General features: G+C 46.6%; 2 protein-coding genes across 17 annotated transcripts in view; both read right to left on the reverse strand.

The window, feature by feature from the left end:
• LOC114595218 (zinc finger protein 75D-like) overlaps nt 1-17,851 on the reverse strand; it is a 437,997-nt gene that overhangs the window by 223,048 nt on the left and 197,098 nt on the right. Inside the window, exon 1 of one of the 16 annotated variants that reach the window (XM_077927865.1) lies at nt 12,112-12,208. The exons of 5 other annotated variants lie outside the window; for them this stretch is intronic. The gene's annotated coding sequence lies outside the window, so the exon portion shown is untranslated. Of the gene's footprint in view, nt 1-509; nt 5,370-12,111; nt 12,209-17,851 lie in introns of those variants that run through there. 10 more of the 16 variants (XM_077927874.1, XM_077927863.1, XM_077927892.1 and 7 more) reach the window with 10 other exon arrangements.
• LOC114595404 (olfactory receptor 52D1-like) lies at nt 14,805-15,764 on the reverse strand. Its single transcript, XM_028725690.2, has one exon. It carries the CDS (start codon nt 15,762-15,764, stop codon nt 14,805-14,807), a length of 960 nt encoding a protein of 319 aa, XP_028581523.2.

A 17,851-nucleotide genomic window follows, 5' to 3' on the forward strand; every position in this document is an offset into this window, starting at 1 on the left:
TTAATCCACCAACTTTCTCAAAGTTGCAGTGAGAACATCCATGGCTGGAGATGTTCTCTGATGTTTCGGTATGCCCTGACTGCCAAGAATTTGCCTGGGCCGAGGACACAGGTTTTGTGAGAGGCAGAGCAGCATAAAGGAATGAAACAGGGAGTATATATTTATATTCTGCTTTTGAAATTTTGTACATGTGTTAAATGTGCCATTTTTGTGATCTGGAAGGAAGTGGGTGAAATCTAAGAGGAGTCAGTCAGTGAATAAAATTCTCAGGCTCCTTTAAAACCAGATGCGCTGAGTCCATGTTCTCTGCTTATGGTGATGTTTTATTCTCTGGGCTTGGTCTGACTTACATGTGAAACCCATTTCCAGATTGTTTTATTTAATGCTTAGACGTGTTGCAAACTGCTATGATTTTAGCATAAAGCAGTATAGGAATGAAATAATGATGATAATGAATTGCATTTTTCTTACCTTTTAGGATAATTAAACAGGCTGTGTCTGCTACTCACCAAGAAGTTGGTCATGCTAAATCTGCCAGGTCAAATCCTAGGTCAATCCCAATGGCACAGGCAATAAAAGGAAGGGAGAGTGATTTGCACATTGCACTTTTCGTTGCAGGACTTCCCATTGTAGCCTTATTGGAGTTCACCGATTGGGTCTGCGTTGCTCCGGGACAGGAGGAAGGAAGTCAAAATGACACCGAGTTGGTTCAAAGAAAGAGTTTATTATGCTCTCCGGATAGCAGAAGGCACTTGCGTGGTGAGTCCACAGCAAGTCCAAAGAAATGACAAGTTTCATGCAGTTTATATATCTTCCAGACACCCTCTCCCTCCTTCCAACCACGTCAGCCTATGTATGCAGGTTGACATCACATATGTTCCTGCTCTGGTACTCTCAACCATAAAAGGATCTTCCTTCCTCTACTTCTGACCATAAAAGGATCTTCCTCTTCCTACTCTGGGGAAGAGGTAATAATCTCCGGGAACACACTCTGGGGTTTGTTCCCGGACCTGGGTTTGTGTGTCAGAGTGTGTCCAGGACGTAAGATAAAGCACATACGTGTCTTCTCTCTGTTCTGTTCTACTACTGGTGCAGTGAAGGCCATAGTTGCCATCACAACTGATAAAGGAGAGGGCTCTCAGCACTTGTCTATACAGCCGGGCTTTATGCATTGAGCTCAGAGCTCGAGTTAATGGATTTTAGCTAAGGAAAAATAGGGATTTTGGTGCAGTTTCAAACTGCCTGGAGTCAGTTTTGGGTTTGGGAAACCCATTCCTTCATTCCCTCCTCTTCTTTTGGACAGCGTTACGACTCGTCCCAAGGCACTGGCTGGTATTCTTATGTCAGTGCTATAATCTGGGGCCGAATCATTCGTGACATTGAGGCAAGGAAGAAGGGCTACCCCTATGCTATCCATATAATCAGTTATCAGTAATCAATATATTCATATATGCTCACACATAATCAAGGCTTACAGTATTTTATAATCCATTTTGAATCAAGGGAAGCTGTGCCTTAGCTAACTGCATATTGCTTGAAACAGCAAAGTTAGGAGCCGACCTTTCCCCTACAAACATCCGTGTACCCTGGACAAGGGGAAGACGTGAATCAGAGATTCTGGTACAAAATCCCCTCAGATACAGGCTAAATTAATCCACAGAACAGGAAGAGGGAAACCGCAAAATCTCCAAATTCCCTGTCCTGTCATAACTAGGGGAGAGGTTAGACAGAGCGTCACTGCAAGCATCGGAAAGCAGAACTAGAACTCCGTGCTTGACCAGTGCTTGACCAGGAGCTGGTAGCGTGACAAGAAGCTTGCTAATTGGCTAATTCTTTGCTGACAATATCGTGAATCCCTCATGGTTGTCTCATGATCTATGATTTGCTGTGATCTGCTCGGGTATAAGACCTCTGGATTTCTGTTAATCGGGGTCCCAGTTCCTTTTTGGAAGAGATTCCAAACTGGGTCCTTATTGCCTGGCAATAAACTTCACCTTCTTATTCTCCATTACTGAGTCTGCCTGATCCTTATTTAACACCAAGCAAGTACCTGCTTACATTCACATGGTTCAACATCATTTTACGCATCATAGTTTGCAAGCATTGCATTAAGCAGGGTATACAGGAGCAGAAAAGAAGCAATATTAGCCCGGGGCCTATTAACATCATTAAAAGTCCTCTAAGCCACCCACGGCTCAGAAGCCACTCAGTCAACCAAGACATGTCCCATCCGTTCCAGGTTTGGACAGGTACATGGGCTACTTTCTCTACTTCTGCTGCCAGGTGTCAAAAAGCTTCACCATGGTCAGAGATGTTAAAGCAACAGGCTCCTTCTGTCAAATTTAACGCAGCCCAAAATCCGGCGGAACCCAAAATCGGGGCCGTAACTGAGGGCTCATTCCAAGGCACAGGGAGGAGGGGTACTCCTCCCAAAGCAACTGTAGGTCACAGAGTGCGAGAGGTTTTGGGTGCAGACCGTGCAGTTGGTTCGGTTTTGCAGAATAGGCTTCCATTTCTGCGTGTTGCGGGCACCCCATTCTCTCCCATAGGTGGTAGCGTAACCAGGTTAAGAGTCTCAGTAATTCGCAGCTGCAACCGCGGGTGCATGGGCAGTATAAGTCAGCTGCTAGGCGCTTCATCACCTCTGCTTAGGATAGAAAAATACCGTATTTTTCCCTCTATTACACGCAGATTTTTTCTCCTAAAAAGGAAGGGGAAATGTCTGTGCGTGTTATAGAGCAAATGTGTGGTCCCTGGAGCCAAAAAATCAGGCAAAAATCAAACCGCGCTTCACGGAGAAGGGAAACCTGAAAAGAGGAAGCGGCTGCTTTCCTGCATTCTGCCTCTGGGTCTTACTGCCCACCCTCCTCTGTTTCCTTGCTGTGTTTGCTCAAACGGAACAAAGAGCAGGGAAAGCCCCTCCCCTCCAGGCAAGCAGAGTGCCGTTCTTTCTAATTACTCTCTGTGCTCCGGTACTGCTGGGGGAGAGGGAGAGAGAGTGGGGGAGGGAGAGAGAGAGGGGGGGAGGGAGAGAGAGAGAGAGAGAGAGAGATGGCTGGCTTGGGTGGGGGGAAACTTTTGCCTTTCTTTCCTCCCTCCCGGTTAAATCCCTCTCCTGCATTCTTAGCCAGCTGCTTCTCTGCACACCCCTCTCATGTCCCTTCTTTGTTTTTCCTTCGCTCCCCACTTAAAATGTGGTTACAAAGCATAGATCAACATGGATCCTCAGGATCTTTGCATTGGGTCACCCCAAATTCACCATCAGATCACATAGCATGTCCATGGCTACAGCCTGCCCCCCCAAAATCATGCACCCACTGTTGCCTGGGGCTGCAATGGTGCAAAACGTGGTTAAAAAGCATGGATCCACATGGATCCTCAGGATCTTTGCATTGGGTCACCCCAAATTCACCATCAGATCACATAGCATGTCCATGGCTACAGCCTGCACCCAAAAAATCACGCACCCACTGTTGCCTGGGGCTGCAATGGTGCAAAAACGTGGTTACAAAGCATGGATCCACAGGAATTCTCAGGATTTTTGCATTGGGTCACCCCAAATTCACCATCCGATCACATGTCTGTGGCCACAGCATGAAGCACAAAAATGATACATCCACTGTTTCATTCAGAATGTTTTTTCCCTTGTTTTCCTCCTCTAAAAACGATGTGCGTGTTATGGTCAGGTGCGTGTTATAGAGCGAAAAATACGGTAAGTTCCTTTCATGTCCACCAATGCTGGCACAGCATGAGGAGTGACGCACGTAGTTTCTTGTCCAAAGGTGAACCTGTCAGTTCTCTTTTAGTCAGAGTGGCAGTCGCCACTACTGCTCACATGCAGGGAGGCAAACCTTGTTCCGTAGTGGTTAATTTTTCAGACAAATAGGCTATGGGTTGGTCATCATCAGGGTCTAAAAATTACCTTGATAAAATTACCTTGATAAAAACATATTTCGCCATGTGCAAATGGCTTTAGATACCTACTAGGTCCACAAATCACCATACAGCATATATTCAACACACAAAAAAACAACAACAATTTGAGCCCAACAAAGGACTGCTGGACATCCAAAGGGCCCCATTACCCCATTAATGCCTTCTGCTCCTTCAGCCAATTCCCCCATCCCTGTACTCTGCTGCCCTCAGGACCAAAGGCGCTACACCCACTTTATCACTATATGATCTTATATCCTGAAGCACCCTTTTGTACTGTCCTTTTGTCCACTTCACCTCCTTTTCTTAAGTCCTTTCTAAATTATTCAATCCCAACATCATTGCATCCCCCTTCTCATCCTCTCTCTCTCTCTCTCTCTCTCTCTTTTTGTGTGTGTGTGACACTGACACAAAGATGAAATACATTAACAAGGTAACACAGGTGATGATCTGGCATCTGAAATCATTTACACAAACAGAAAGCTTAAAAACACATTTAAAAAAACATGTACCAGATGCTGGCTCTTCTCTAGGGTTAAATGTGATTGTGGAATATACACACACAAGGGTACCTATGCAACGGAGTCAATAAGAAACAAACTTTTAACAAAAATATTAAGATACCAGGTAGCTCAAAGCACAGTGAATTGATGACATTCAAATTCTGAAACCAGTACATGATTACATGATTGTTTTGGTAATTGAAACCTTCCCACCTTTAACATGAAAATTTGACCTCATGAGCAACTCATGTCACTTTTAATGTTAAAGACCAAATAATCCATATATATATATATATATATATATATATTTGTACTCTGCAAGATTCTAGGTGTTTTAAGGTCTTGAATTGAATAGATATGCAAAAAAATTGGTGTTAAAAGTTGAGTTGCAACCTTTCAAACTGTTATCAGATGGTTTTTATAAGAAAATTGAGCCACACAGCAGGTGGAACTTAACTTATTGTTGTACCATAATTATAACTGAACCACTGTCCCAAGTCAATTAAGTACGTGAATATGTATATCAAGATTACATTATTTGCAGATAAATAATAGATAATAATAGGGGAAAACTGGGAAGGACTGTCCTACAGTTTATTCAAAAGGTCAATCAACTTTCAAATGCAGCCCAACAGAACCCCCTTTCGCAGTGAATATTCAGAATTTAAAACAGAAGCATATCTTAAGAGGCAAAGGTAGAATAATCACGGTAATATGCTACCTTCCGAGAGGATCTCATTCTTTTGTGATTTAATCTCTGCTTGCAAATTGTGTGTATATTCAGAGGTATTAGAAGAAGGAAGGTATTATTAGGAAATAGATATATCCCTGTGCCCAAATGATGCAGGTAGGGCTGTGGGGGGACATGGTGCCTTGGAATGAGTCCTCAGTTACGGCCCTGATTTTGGGTTCCGCTGGATTTTGTGCCACGTTAAAATTGACAGAAGGAGCCTGTTGCTTTAACATCTCTGACCATGGTGAAGCTTTTTGACACCTGGCAGCAGAAGTAGAGAAAGAAGCCCATGTACCTGTCTAAACCTGGAACGGATGGGACATGTCTTGGTTGACTGAGTGGCTTCCAAACCTTGGATGGCTTAGAGGATTTTAATGATGTTAATAGGCCCCGGGCTAATCTTGCTTCTTTTCTGCTCCTGTATACACTGCTTAATGCAATGCTTGAAAAAAATGATGCGTAAAATGATGTCATGAATGATTCGGCCCCAGATTATAGCACTGACATGAGAATACCAGCCAGTGCCTTGGGACGAGCCGTAAGGCTGTCCAAAAGAAGAGGAGGGAATGAAGGAATGGGTTTCTGTGTAGTAAGTTTTAAAACTGTCTCAACCCCCCCTTTTTTGTTCTTTCAAAAGAGAGCACTTTTAAATGCGTAAAACTTGAACTGTTCAGCAAAACCATAATAAGGACACAACTGCATAAACAGTTCTCTCCTTTATCAATCACGGCAAGGGATGGCCTTGACTCTTCAGGGGAACAAAGAAAACACGTCAGAACTTTATCTTATGTGCTGACCACAAAATACGCACAAGACCAATGTCCGGGGAAAACGCCAAAAGCGTGTTCCCGGAGATTATGATGTCTTCCCAGATAAGAGTAGGAAGATGAAGATCCTTTTATGGTCAGAAGTACAGGAAGGAAGAGCCTTTTATGGTTGAGAGTACCAGAGCAGGAACATATGTGATCTCAACCTGTATACGTAGGCAGACGTGGTTGGGCTCCTAGGGGAGGAGTGAGAGGGTGCCTGGAGGATATATAAACTGCATGAAACTTGTCATTTCTTTGGACTTGCTGTGGACTAATCACGCAAGTGCCTTCTGCTATTCGGAGAGCAGAATAAACTCTTTCTTTGAACCAACTCGGTGTCATTTTGACTTCCTTCCTCCTGTCCCGGAGCAACGCAGACCCAATCGGTGAACTCCAATAAGGCTACAGGGGAAAAGGCCCATGTGAAAAGCGCTCAGTGATTTGGCCTGAGGAAATATTCCCATTTCAGGAATATTGTGCTTCACATTGTGCTTCACAGATCTGGACTTAGGTGGCTGCCCTGCCCTTGATGTCGTTTTCCTCAAAGGGTTAACTTCCTGCCCATGAGGAGATGGCCAAGAAATTATCCCAAATCACCAAACACTCCAACATTTATCCAGTCAAAACAGGGACGTCCTACTCCAGAAGAAGAAGAAGAAGAAGAAGAAGGAAAAGAAGAAGAAGTGTTAAGTTGTGGGTGAACATATCAGATGACACAGCAATTCTTCAAACAGCTCTTGTTTATTCACAGGCCAGAACAGAACTGAACTGAAGGGTTCAGCCAGCCTGCTTATATAGAGCTCCAGTACAACGCAACTGTAACCACTTTCTGTAACTATCCAATCACTGAACGTCACTTTCAATCCCTTATTTGCATATGTGGACCTGAGTGAAAACTATCTACAGTATCCCCCTGCTGGCCCAGGGTGAGAACTTCAGTACATAACAATAATAATAATATTACTTTCCCACTGGTCTGACTGGGCTGCCCAAGCCACTCTGGGCGGCTTCCAACATTTATAAAAACATATTACTTTCCTATAGAGGGCTGCCTTCAGACGGCTCAAGGGTTGGATAACTCCATACCCTCCAATCCAAGGGGAAAAGGGGCATCCTAAGCAAAAGAGGGACATTCGGGCATCAAATCAGGAACTGGGAAGCCTTCTCTAAATCCAGGACTGTCCCTGTGAAATAGCAAGGAGAGACAAGAAGGCCTTCTTAAACGAACAATGCAAAGAAATAGAGGAAAACAACAGAATGGGAAGAACCAGAGATCTGTTCAAGAAAATTGGAGATATGAAAGGAACATTTTGTACAAAGATTACCATAATAAAGGACAAAAGTGGTAAGGACCTAACAGAAGCAGAAGACATCAAGAAGAGGTGGCAAGAATACACAGAGGAATTATACCAGAAAGATATGGATGGCTCGTACACCCCAGGTAGTGTGGTTGCTGACCTTGAGCCAGACATCCTGGAGAGTGAAGTCAAATGGGCCTTAGAAAGCACTGCAAATAACAAGACCAGTGGAAGTGATGATATTCCAGCTGAACTATTTAAAAGATGATGCTGTTAAGGTGCTACACTCAATAGGCCAGCAAGTTTGGAAAACTCAGCAGTGGCCGGAGGATTGGAGAAGATCAGTCTACATCCCTAGCAAGGTTATGCTTAAAATTCTACAAGGCAGGCTTAAGCAGTATGTGGACCGAGAACTCCCAGAAGTGCAAGCTGGATTTAGAAGAGGCAGAGGAACCAGAGACCAAATTGCAAACATGCACTGGATTATGGAGAAAGCTAGAGAGTTCCAGAAAGACATCTACTTCTGCTTCATTGACTATGCAAAAGCCTTTGACTGTGTTGACCACAGCAAACTGTGGCAAGTTCTTAAAGAAATGGGAGTGCCTGATCACCTCATCTGTCTCCTGAGAAATCTCTATGTGGGACAAGAAGCTACAGTTAGAACTGGATATGGAACAACTGATTAGTTCAAAATAGGGAAAGGAGTACGACAAGGCTGTATATTGTCTCCCTGCTTATTTAATTTATATGCAGAATTCATCATGCGGAAGGCTGGGCTGGATGAATCCCTAGCCGGAATTAAGATTGCCGGAAGAAATATCAACAACCTCAGATATGCAGATGACACAACCTTGATGGCAGAAAGTGAGGAGGAATTAAAGAACATTTTAATGAGGGTGAAAGAGGAGAGTGCAAAATATGGTCTGAAGCTCAACATCAAAAAACGAAGATCATGGCTACTGGGCCCATCACCTCCTGGCAAATGGAAGGGGAAGAAATGGAGGCAGTGAGAGATTTTACTTTCTTGGGCTCCATGATCACTGCAGATGGTGACAGCAGTCACGAAATTAAAAGACGCCTGCTTCTTGGGAGAAAAGCAATGACACACCTAGACAGCATCTTAAAAAGCAGAGACATCACCTTGCCGACAAAGTTTTTATAGTTAAAGCCATGGTTTTCCCAGTAGTGATGTATGGAAGTGAAAGCTGGACCATAAAGAAGGCTGATCGCCGAAGAATTGATGCTTTTGAATTATGGTGCTGGAGGAGACTCTTGAGAGTTCCATGGACTGCAAGAAGATCAAACCTCTCCATTCTTAAGGAAATCAGCCCTGAGTGCTCACTGGAAGGACAGATCGTGAAGCTGAGGCTCCAAGACTTTGGCCACCTCATGAGAAGAGAAGACTCCCTGGAAAAGACCCTGATGTTGGGAAAGATGGAGGGCGCAAGGAGAAGGGGATGACAGAGGAGGAGATGGTTGGATAGTGTTCTCAAAGCTACCAGCATGAGTTTGACCAAGCTGCGGGAGGCAGTGGAAGACAGGAGTGCCTGGCGTGCTCTGGTCCAGGGGGGTCACGAAGAGGCGGACACGACTAAACGACTAAACAACAACAAAACTCTCCCAAGATGTCCAAAAGTATACCAGATATTTGTTGGAGATGTGGCGAAACAGGCGGTGTACCATGTTTCACATATGGTGGACCTGCAGGAAGGTGAAAGGGTTTTGGAATGATATATATTCAGAACTAAAATAAATGCTGAATGTAAATTTCCTCAAAAAAACAGAATCATTCTTCCTGGGCATTACAGGCACTGACATTCCTAAGCGTATAAGAAAAGTGTTTCTGTATGTAAGAGCAGCCGTGAGGGTTTTTATTGCGATGTATTGGAAAAATGACAAACTCCCTACCAGGGCTGAATTGTTATTGAAATTGACAGAATATGCGGAGTTAGCCCCCCCCCCCCCTTTCTGAAAGAATCAGAGACATGCCTAGACAGGAGTTCATTCTAGAACGGGAGAATTTCAAGAAATATCTGAAAAGTAGCTGTAGTAGTCTAAACATGGTAGTAGCCTTTGAATGATTTCTATAATTAATACATATTAAGGAAAATGATATCGATACAGAAAAGATGGTTTTACAAAATAACAAAGACAAAATTATGCAATGTTTATTAAAAGGGGAAAAATATGGAGAGGATGGGAAGTCACAGGTTTGGGAAGAAAACACATAATCAAAATTATATGTATCTTTTGTGACCATTGATACCTTCATTGTATTAATAGAAATGATTATGATTGAATGCTGTACATATATAAGAAACGAACAATAAAGCATTAAAAAGGAAAGGACCGGGGAGGGAGGGGCCTTGGCTCTGGAGGACCTGGCCCCCCCTTGCTTCCTGTCCTCTCTAGGAAGGCAGCTCACTTCCCTTTAACCCTTGCCAAGCCGAGCGCGCCCAGCTCTCCCCTCTGCGTTTTCCTCTCTTGCGCGCATTGCACGCTTCCAGAAAGAGAATAAAGTTATTCCAGAAAGAGAATAAAAAAGCAGCAAACACACCCAGGCCCCAACCGGCGCTGCATCTTCACAGCAGGATCAGGCCATGACCAAGAGCCCTGGCTTCCTCCAAAAAGCCTAGAACTGTACAGTGGCATCTCAGGAGGTCTGTTCTTAACCTGAAACTGTTCTTAACCTGAAGCACCATTTTAGCTAATGGGGCCTCCTGCTGCCACCGCGCCAACGGAGCATGATTTCTGTTCTCATCCTGAAGCAAAGTTCTTAACCTAAAGCACTATTTCTGGGTCTGTAACCTGAAGCGTATGTAACCCGAGGTACCACCGTACTTTGCTAAGGATGCTGAGAGTTGCTAGGAGACACCCCCTCCCCCAGGGATCCCTAGGAATGGGAGCTCAGTCGGGGGGACGGGACGGAGAGAGAGGGTCTCCCAACCACTCTCAGCACTGGGTGGGGGGGGGGCTGCCTCTTTCAACCTCAGCCCAGGTTTGCTTCCTTCCCAGCAGGTCCTCTCCTGCCTTGGATGGTGAGACCTTCCCTGATTCTCAGCAGGGCTTTCTGTTCAGTCCCCAAAGATCCTCTGGGGGCTTGAATGTCTGAATGGGCGCAAGTGTGCCAGCCAGGATCAGGCCAGAGGGTCCCTCTTGCGTCCAGCCTCCTCTGACCACAGGGCAGGCTGGTGCCTCTCCTGCCTTGCGCCCCTGCAGGACTGGAGCATAAGAGCCAAGCTCTCCTCCTGGGGGATTCAGGAGCCCCCATCGCCCTCTCCTCCTCCTCCTCCATGAACTGGCCCCATCCTCTTTCAAGTCACCCGGGTTGGTGGCCCTCCCTGGCTCCTGTGGGAGGGAGTTCCACAGTTCAACTCGGCACCTCCATCTTCCAAAAGGATTTATTGATTTATTGCGTAAGTCCAGGTTGTTGTTGTTTTCCATTTCCTGCATTTATCTATTAGCCAAACGTCTCTGTCTGGCTGCAGCCTATGCTAATAGACGTGGCTGATTCCTAAATCTGAAGGGAGTTTATTTGAGTGCCTCTTTTCCCCTGACACACAGACGCCTCCTCAAAGGGGCAAGCAGCGCATTTATACTGTTGCAGGAATTTACGTATAGGTGGTAGTGGTGGAGTTTTGCCCCTCCAGCAGATATCATGCACATGTAGCCCACTACCAAAATCAGCCCCATCACTTTTGTGATTTGTCCCCACAAAACACTTCATCACAGTTTCTTCCTATCCATTCAAAGGGCCTCTGCTGCACAATACCAAATGTAAGAATTCACTGATCAATGTATATCTGTACTGGCTCACTGGGGAAACTTCAGAAATTCATACAGACATGTGAGCTCACCTACTTAGCAGCCCCTCTGCCTGAGGGATAATCCCTGGCATCCTGATACCTGAGTGCCGGACAGGTAATGATGAAGACAAAAGGGTGTGATTAACTTGGCTGGGAAACAGGGAAATGTAAATATCTCTTTTGCTACACTTGATCAGGGACGCGGACTTATAAAAAATATTGGGGGGCCCCGGGAAAGCTCATGAATAATAAATAAGCTCATGAATATGCAAATAAAGTGGTGCTGCCTCCTCGTGAGCGAATAGGGGAGAGCGTGCTGCGCCTATTAATCAGCTCCAAAGGAAATTGGGTGGAGCTTTTGCTCGGGAGGGAGGGCAGGAGGCATGCAGCCCGCCCCTCCCTGTGCATTTTGGGCTGGGGGAGGGGCGCCGGAGATTATTGGGGGGGCGGAGCCCCCCCAAACGAATTTTTGAGGGGGCTCGGGCCCCCTCAAGCCCCATGGAGTCGGCGCCTATGCACTTGATGGGTGTATGGTGGAGGGCAAGGGGAAGCATGGGGCAGGGTCCAGGATGCTCAGATTCCTGCCACCAGACCTCCCCTTTCATGATGTAACCATGATGTATGAGTGGTGTAGTTTGGGGGGGTGTAACATGGGGATTAGCAGCTAATAAAAGTTTGAGTTCTCTTTTGTTCGGGGCTTCCATCTTGTTCCACCTTGTGGCAGGTGGGAGTCCTGTCGTGACAGTCTTCAATCAAGACCAAGCTGACTGGCTGCTGTTTTGCTCTGGTATTCTTGGCTGGTCTCCTTGTTTTTTGTCCAAGGGAGCCCTCGGATTTCTCCGTTAACAATACAAATGCAGACTATACAGTACTGTGGTTGCGGACCTCGTGCGATTTCGCCCCTCCCTGGCAGGACACCCTGCTCCCAGGGGCTCCCCCCCCACACACATGAGCCACCCTCCCCCGCTGCAGCCCTGGGACCCCCCCTTCTCCCCACTGCACCCTCTGGGGGGGAGAGAGGAGACTCACCAGATCCCCGTGGAAGAGAACAATGCAGCATTTGCAATAGCAGAATGCAACTCCGCCCCCCCCAACGCTTGCAGGAAGGGGAGGGAGGGTTTTTCCTCTGGAGGACCTGGCCCCCCTTTACTTCCTGTCCTCTTTAACCCTTGCAAAGCAGAGTCCACCCTGCTCAGTCCTCTCTGCCTTTTCTCTCCTGCATTGCACAATCCCAGAGATGCTCCTTTTGAGGGGACGCTCTTGGTTGGTCTCTGATCCGCTCCCTTCCTTGGCCAGAAACTGGAGGAAGAGGTTGCAGGGAAAAGGGGTTTGCAGGAAGCAAGGAACCTCATCCTAGAATGGGAGGGAGCCCTAAGGGTCATCTATTCCAGCCCCCCTGCAAGGCAGGAATCCAACCTCTGCTTAAAAACCTCCAAGGAAGGAGAGTCCGCCATCTCCCAAGGGATTCTGCTGCTCTTCCCGTTTCTTCCTGCTGTTTAGGCAGCAGAAACAGCTTTCTGGTCCTCTGGGTCCCTTCTTCTGGGTGCTCCCCTCTAGGGCAGGAGAAAACAAGCTGGCTCCCTCTTCCATGGGTCAGCCCCCCAGATATTGAGAGGTGGCTCCCATGTCTTCCATCCATCCTGTTACGGAGATTACAGGGTGGGGGGCACATCTTTAACGTTGTTAACTGTTACAAATATTATGCCTAAAGGTATCCTTTCAACTTGATAGCTCAGGCAAATTACCTAGCTTTAAAAATAATATAAAATCAACTCCTTTGCCAGTTTCCTCCATTTCAACACTACTGTATTTTGCCCTTGGAAAAACGACTCTTTTCCCTGCCACCTCCCCAAGCGTGGAGACATGTATACACACCTCCTACCCCAGGAAGTGCCCAGAGGTGACAATTGCTGAGCTGATTGTTGGCCAAGGGAAGCCTCATCCCATCCCCAGACTTGCCTAGGGGTCCAGACATGCAAAGGAAGTTCTATTGTGCTTTGGGTGGTGGGACTTCACAGGTCTTTGCCTAGGCTCATCTTATACCTGAGTCTTGCCCTGCCATTTCTGCTTATGCTAATCTTGTACCAAGGCCTTGTCTGGACATCTTTGCCAAGGTTAAACTAGTGCAACCCCTGTCTACCCCTCCCCTTTTGGGACATATCAGTGATGTAGCAGTGATGTAGCAATGAAGCTGTACGAACTGTATTCTGGGATATGGTGGGAAAGTTTTAAAAGTCCTTGTCACCCCATCCTTGGGGTTCAAAATTCCTCTTCGAACCTGTTGCGCAATAAACTTTGGTCTACAGCTATTTGCTCCGGTTGGTGGCTGGATTCCTTCCTTTATTCCGCAGGGACCCATGGTCTCTGCCCGACCAGCTGGGGGACTGAGCAGCCTCGCACCCAGATTTTTTCTATAACAAGCCAGATCTCAGCTGAGGGAGGAATAAGAAGACATGCTGTTCCTGCCTCTCCTGGGAATGGAGGCCCCACATCCCCCCCAATAAATATTCCTGCGGGTTTTTAGCTGCCTTTCAGTTCCTTACACCTCTTAGTCCAGGACAACTTGGCCACAATAAGGAAATTTTGCCTATGGTACGACTATTTTCCACTCACCCATTTCCACTTATGGTGACTGTTATGTACTGAGTTGAACAGGATCCAAAATGCAGCAGTCTGATTGGTCCTAGAACAATAGAATTCAGAATGCAGCAGTCTGATTGGTCCACAGGAGCCACCCAATCCATCTCCAGGTGGAAGTGAATCCACAACCTGATTGGCCTACAGGAGAATCCCGGAATTAGCCAATCACGTGGGGCCCATTGTGTAAATAATGTATATAAAACAGACATTCTGGGGGAACTTCCATTCCTCCTCACCACTATGAGCTGAATAAAGAGCATGAAATCCACTCTCGACTCCAAGTATATTTCAGTGACCAAGTGTCCAGCTTGGCAGTGGACAGTCCTCTGTTTGAAGGGCTATCCCAGGCATGGCCAATCTAATGATAAAGAACCACCGGGAAGGAGAACATCAGGGACCTTGAAGATGCCCATCCACAGCTGCACTGGGACAGTAGACCGAGCAGAGAAGCACACTGGTCACCTAGTCTCTCCCACTATGGGGAGAAAATGTACAGTATTTCTACTTAAGTTACCATTCTCATTTCCAAATTTGCACCTTGCTCTTTACCTTTTACCTTTTTGCATCCTAAGTGCTGCAAGCATCTAGAAACCATTTTTGTTAGAAAGCAAGGGGAGAAAGAACCAGGGGTCTCCTTGGACCACATCATAAAAAGTGAGCAAATATGAGTTTGAAGAATCTCTGCTTGTACAGATTCTAGGCATGCAGTCTAATTTGCCTGTCCCCATTGCAATCCAAGCACAGCCCTTCATATGTCGAATGAGGAGGTTCACTCCAAATTGTGGAACTACTCAAAGTCCAATCCCATCCCTAATTTGTTGCGATGTGTGTGCCTTCAAAACTTTTAGAGGTAGACCCCCCCCCCCGAGTTGGACGGTTCAATCTTCCCTCAATTTCTCATGGCATAGATGGCTTCCATTCAAGCCAGCTCCCCCGCCCGCCCACCTTCACTCCACCCTCTTTTGTTCTTCCTCCCACCCCCCACAAAACTAGCCAAACATTTGTAATAAGGTCTAAAACTTGAGGCTCCCCAAGATCCTCCTGCTCCTCTCCTGCTCTTCCTGCAGTTCCCCCTTGGGAGTCTAGGAGGCACTCTTCCTCAGCCCCAGTGCACTCAGCACCCGCTCACGGATCTCCTTGGTCTTGGCACCATAAACAATGGGGTTGAGCATGGCTGGAACCATGAGATAGATGTTTGCCAGGAAGATGTGGACGTGGTGAGGGATGTTGTGTCCAAAGCGGTGGGTGAGGAAAGAAAAGAGGCCCGGTGTGTAGAGGATGATGATGACCCCAACGTGGGCCCCACAGGTACCCAGGGCCTTGTGCCTGGCCTCCAGTGAGGGCAGCTGGAAAACAGCATGTAGGATCAGTCCATAGGAGACGAAGATAAAGCCAAGGTCAGCACCGACAATGACAAGGGATAGTATCAACCCATAGAGGTTGTTGGGTGTGGTGTCCCCACATGCGAGCTTCACTACTGCCATATGTTCACAGTAGGAATGGGATATAAGGTGGGAGTGGCAGAACGGCAGTCTCTTCACCAGGAAAGGAAAGGGCAAGACAATGATGAAGGCCCGGACCCCGATAGCAGCACCAAACTTTGCCACAGTGTTTGTCGTCAGTAATGTTGTGTAGCTGAGTGGGGAGCAGATGGCCACGTAGCGGTCATAAGCCATGGCAGTGAGGGTCCCAGACTCCACCGCACAGAGGGCATGGATCATGAACATCTGCACCAGGCAGCCAGCAAAGGTGATCTCTTGGGTGCCAGCCCAGAAGATGCCCAGCATCTTGGGAACGATGCAGGTGGGCATGGCTATATCTGTCAAAGCCAGCATGGAGAGGAAGAGGTACATGGGCTTGTGGAGGCTGGAATCAGTCTTGATGATCCAGAGCAGGGTGGCATTGCCAAAGACAGCCATGGCATAGATGAAGCAGAAGGGGATGGAGATCCAAACCTGTATGTTCTCCAGACCTGGGAGACCCAGGAGAAAGAAGGAGGAGGAGGAAGGGCCATGGCTGCTAATGTTGCCAGTGTCTGGCATGACAGATACTAGTGAATTGCATATACAGTATGCAGAGAGAGTAGAGCCACTTCCTTTGATTAAAGCTCCCCCATTGCAGTGAGATTGTTCATGTTAAATTGAGCAAAGACCTGACCCTGCGGCTTATCTGTCTGAATTTCTCCCTTTGTGACACAGGTGCTCCTAACTTTACATGGATGTGTTTAGACTGCTCCTTGCAAAATCGTAAAAGGTGGCTTCCTCTAGATTTTCCTGTAGTTGCATATACTGGCTTCCAGAGACATTGCCCAGTGGGAGACTGCTGACCTCAGGGTATTTCTTGCTGCTACGAATGGTCTCTGTTCTTCAAAGGTTGGTCCTCTTTATATGCTCCACCAAAAAGCGAGCAGATAGAAAATGAATTTGATGCTTCTCAATGAGGAGGCTTGAGAGAGAGGTGGGCTTTTGCTGCTTGGTTTAAATTGTGGAATCAGACAATTCAGGGGTGCTCTATAGATTCTCCTAGGATCCCCCCATCAATTACTCATCAAGAAGCCCCCTTTTTGGAAAAGTTGCTTTTGTTTACCCCCATTCTTCAGCTCTTCTGAGCTGGTCTTTGAGGGTGATAATTTTTTAGAAATATATTTTTGACTTAATTTATATCTTTGAAAGGAAAAAATGAAGTTCAAGAAGAGAACAACTAGTGCCAGAACAACATCCTCAGGAGTCCAATTCTGGAGTAAAGCACCTGCACGGAAAGAAAGGAGAGCATAATAATAATAATAATAATAATAATAATAATAATAATAATTTATTATTATTTATACCCCGCCCATCTGGCTGGGATTTCCCAGCCATTCTGGGTGGCTTCCAACAGAACACTAAAATACAATAACCTATTAAACATTAAAAGCTTCCCTAAACATGAGGATGGATCCAGGCCATGTCACAACTGCAGATAAATGCAGGGTTAGGGTCAGGGAGCATAAGTGCTTTCAGAAGACATTGACACATGGAGTGGCTCTCTTCTGGGTTCCAGTCAACTGTTCCAGCACAAGGCACCCATCTCCCTCCCTCATGTGCACCCAGCATTAAAAACACAAGAAGAGCCCTGTAGCTTGATCAGGCAGAAAGAGCCCTGTAGCTTGATCAGGTCCAGTATCCTGCTTTGCCAGATGTCCCAATGGGAAGCCTAAAAGCAGAACAGCTACAAGCAGCTATCCTATACTGAGTGCGATCTTTGCTCCATCCAGCTCACAATTGACTTCACTGACTAATGTTATCAACTAGCCTATGTTCAAAACCTTCAGCCCAGCCATGACCCACCAATGGCCACTCTGTGCAGACCATTCTACCATCCTCCAGCGAAGAAAGTGCCGCTGGAGAGCCAGTGTGGTGTAGTGGTTAAGAGCGGGAGACTCGTAATCTGGTGAACCGGGTTCGCTTCCCTGCTCCTCCACCTGCAGCTGCTGGGTGACCTTGGACTAGTCACACTTCTCTGAAGTCTCTCGGCCCCACTCACCTGACAGAGTGTTTGTTGTAGGGGAGGAAGGGAAAGGAGAATGTGAGCCGCTTTAAGACTCCTTAGGTTAGTGATAATGCGGGATATCAATCCAAACACTTCTCCTCCTCCTCCTCCTCTTCTTCTGCTTCCATGGTTTTGTTAGCAACACACTTTTGTTCCCTTTTTAACTGTAGAGCATATACCAGCCTTTTTTTGCAACACATGCAGTAGGTGATTAATCAGAAATGGTACACGGACACACACCTGTTACTTTACATCAGTTTTTAATGTCTGTATCAGCTGGCGAGGTGCATGGAGCTCTCCAGGGTCCTTGAAGTCCTTGCTCCAGAAACAGCTTGGATCCATAGCTCATGTGTGCCCAGCACAGGCACATCTGCAAGGTGGGCGGATTCAGTGCCTTCATTTTATAGGCTTTGGAACGGCTAGGTTGAGACAATGGCAGGGGATTTTTAGTGACTTCAGAGTCCCTCAGGTGCTGCATCCGTGGGAGATGGAGCACAGGTGAGAAATCCCTTGGTGATTCTGGATGGGTAAGGTGCAAGGGGTTCTATGAAGCCCACTTGGCTACTGCCTAGAGATGGTTGCTAGGGAGCAGGCCAGGCCA

This window comes from Podarcis muralis, chromosome 4 (genome assembly GCF_964188315.1).
Source record: "Podarcis muralis chromosome 4, rPodMur119.hap1.1, whole genome shotgun sequence".
Classification (NCBI taxonomy): domain Eukaryota; kingdom Metazoa; phylum Chordata; class Lepidosauria; order Squamata; family Lacertidae; genus Podarcis; species Podarcis muralis.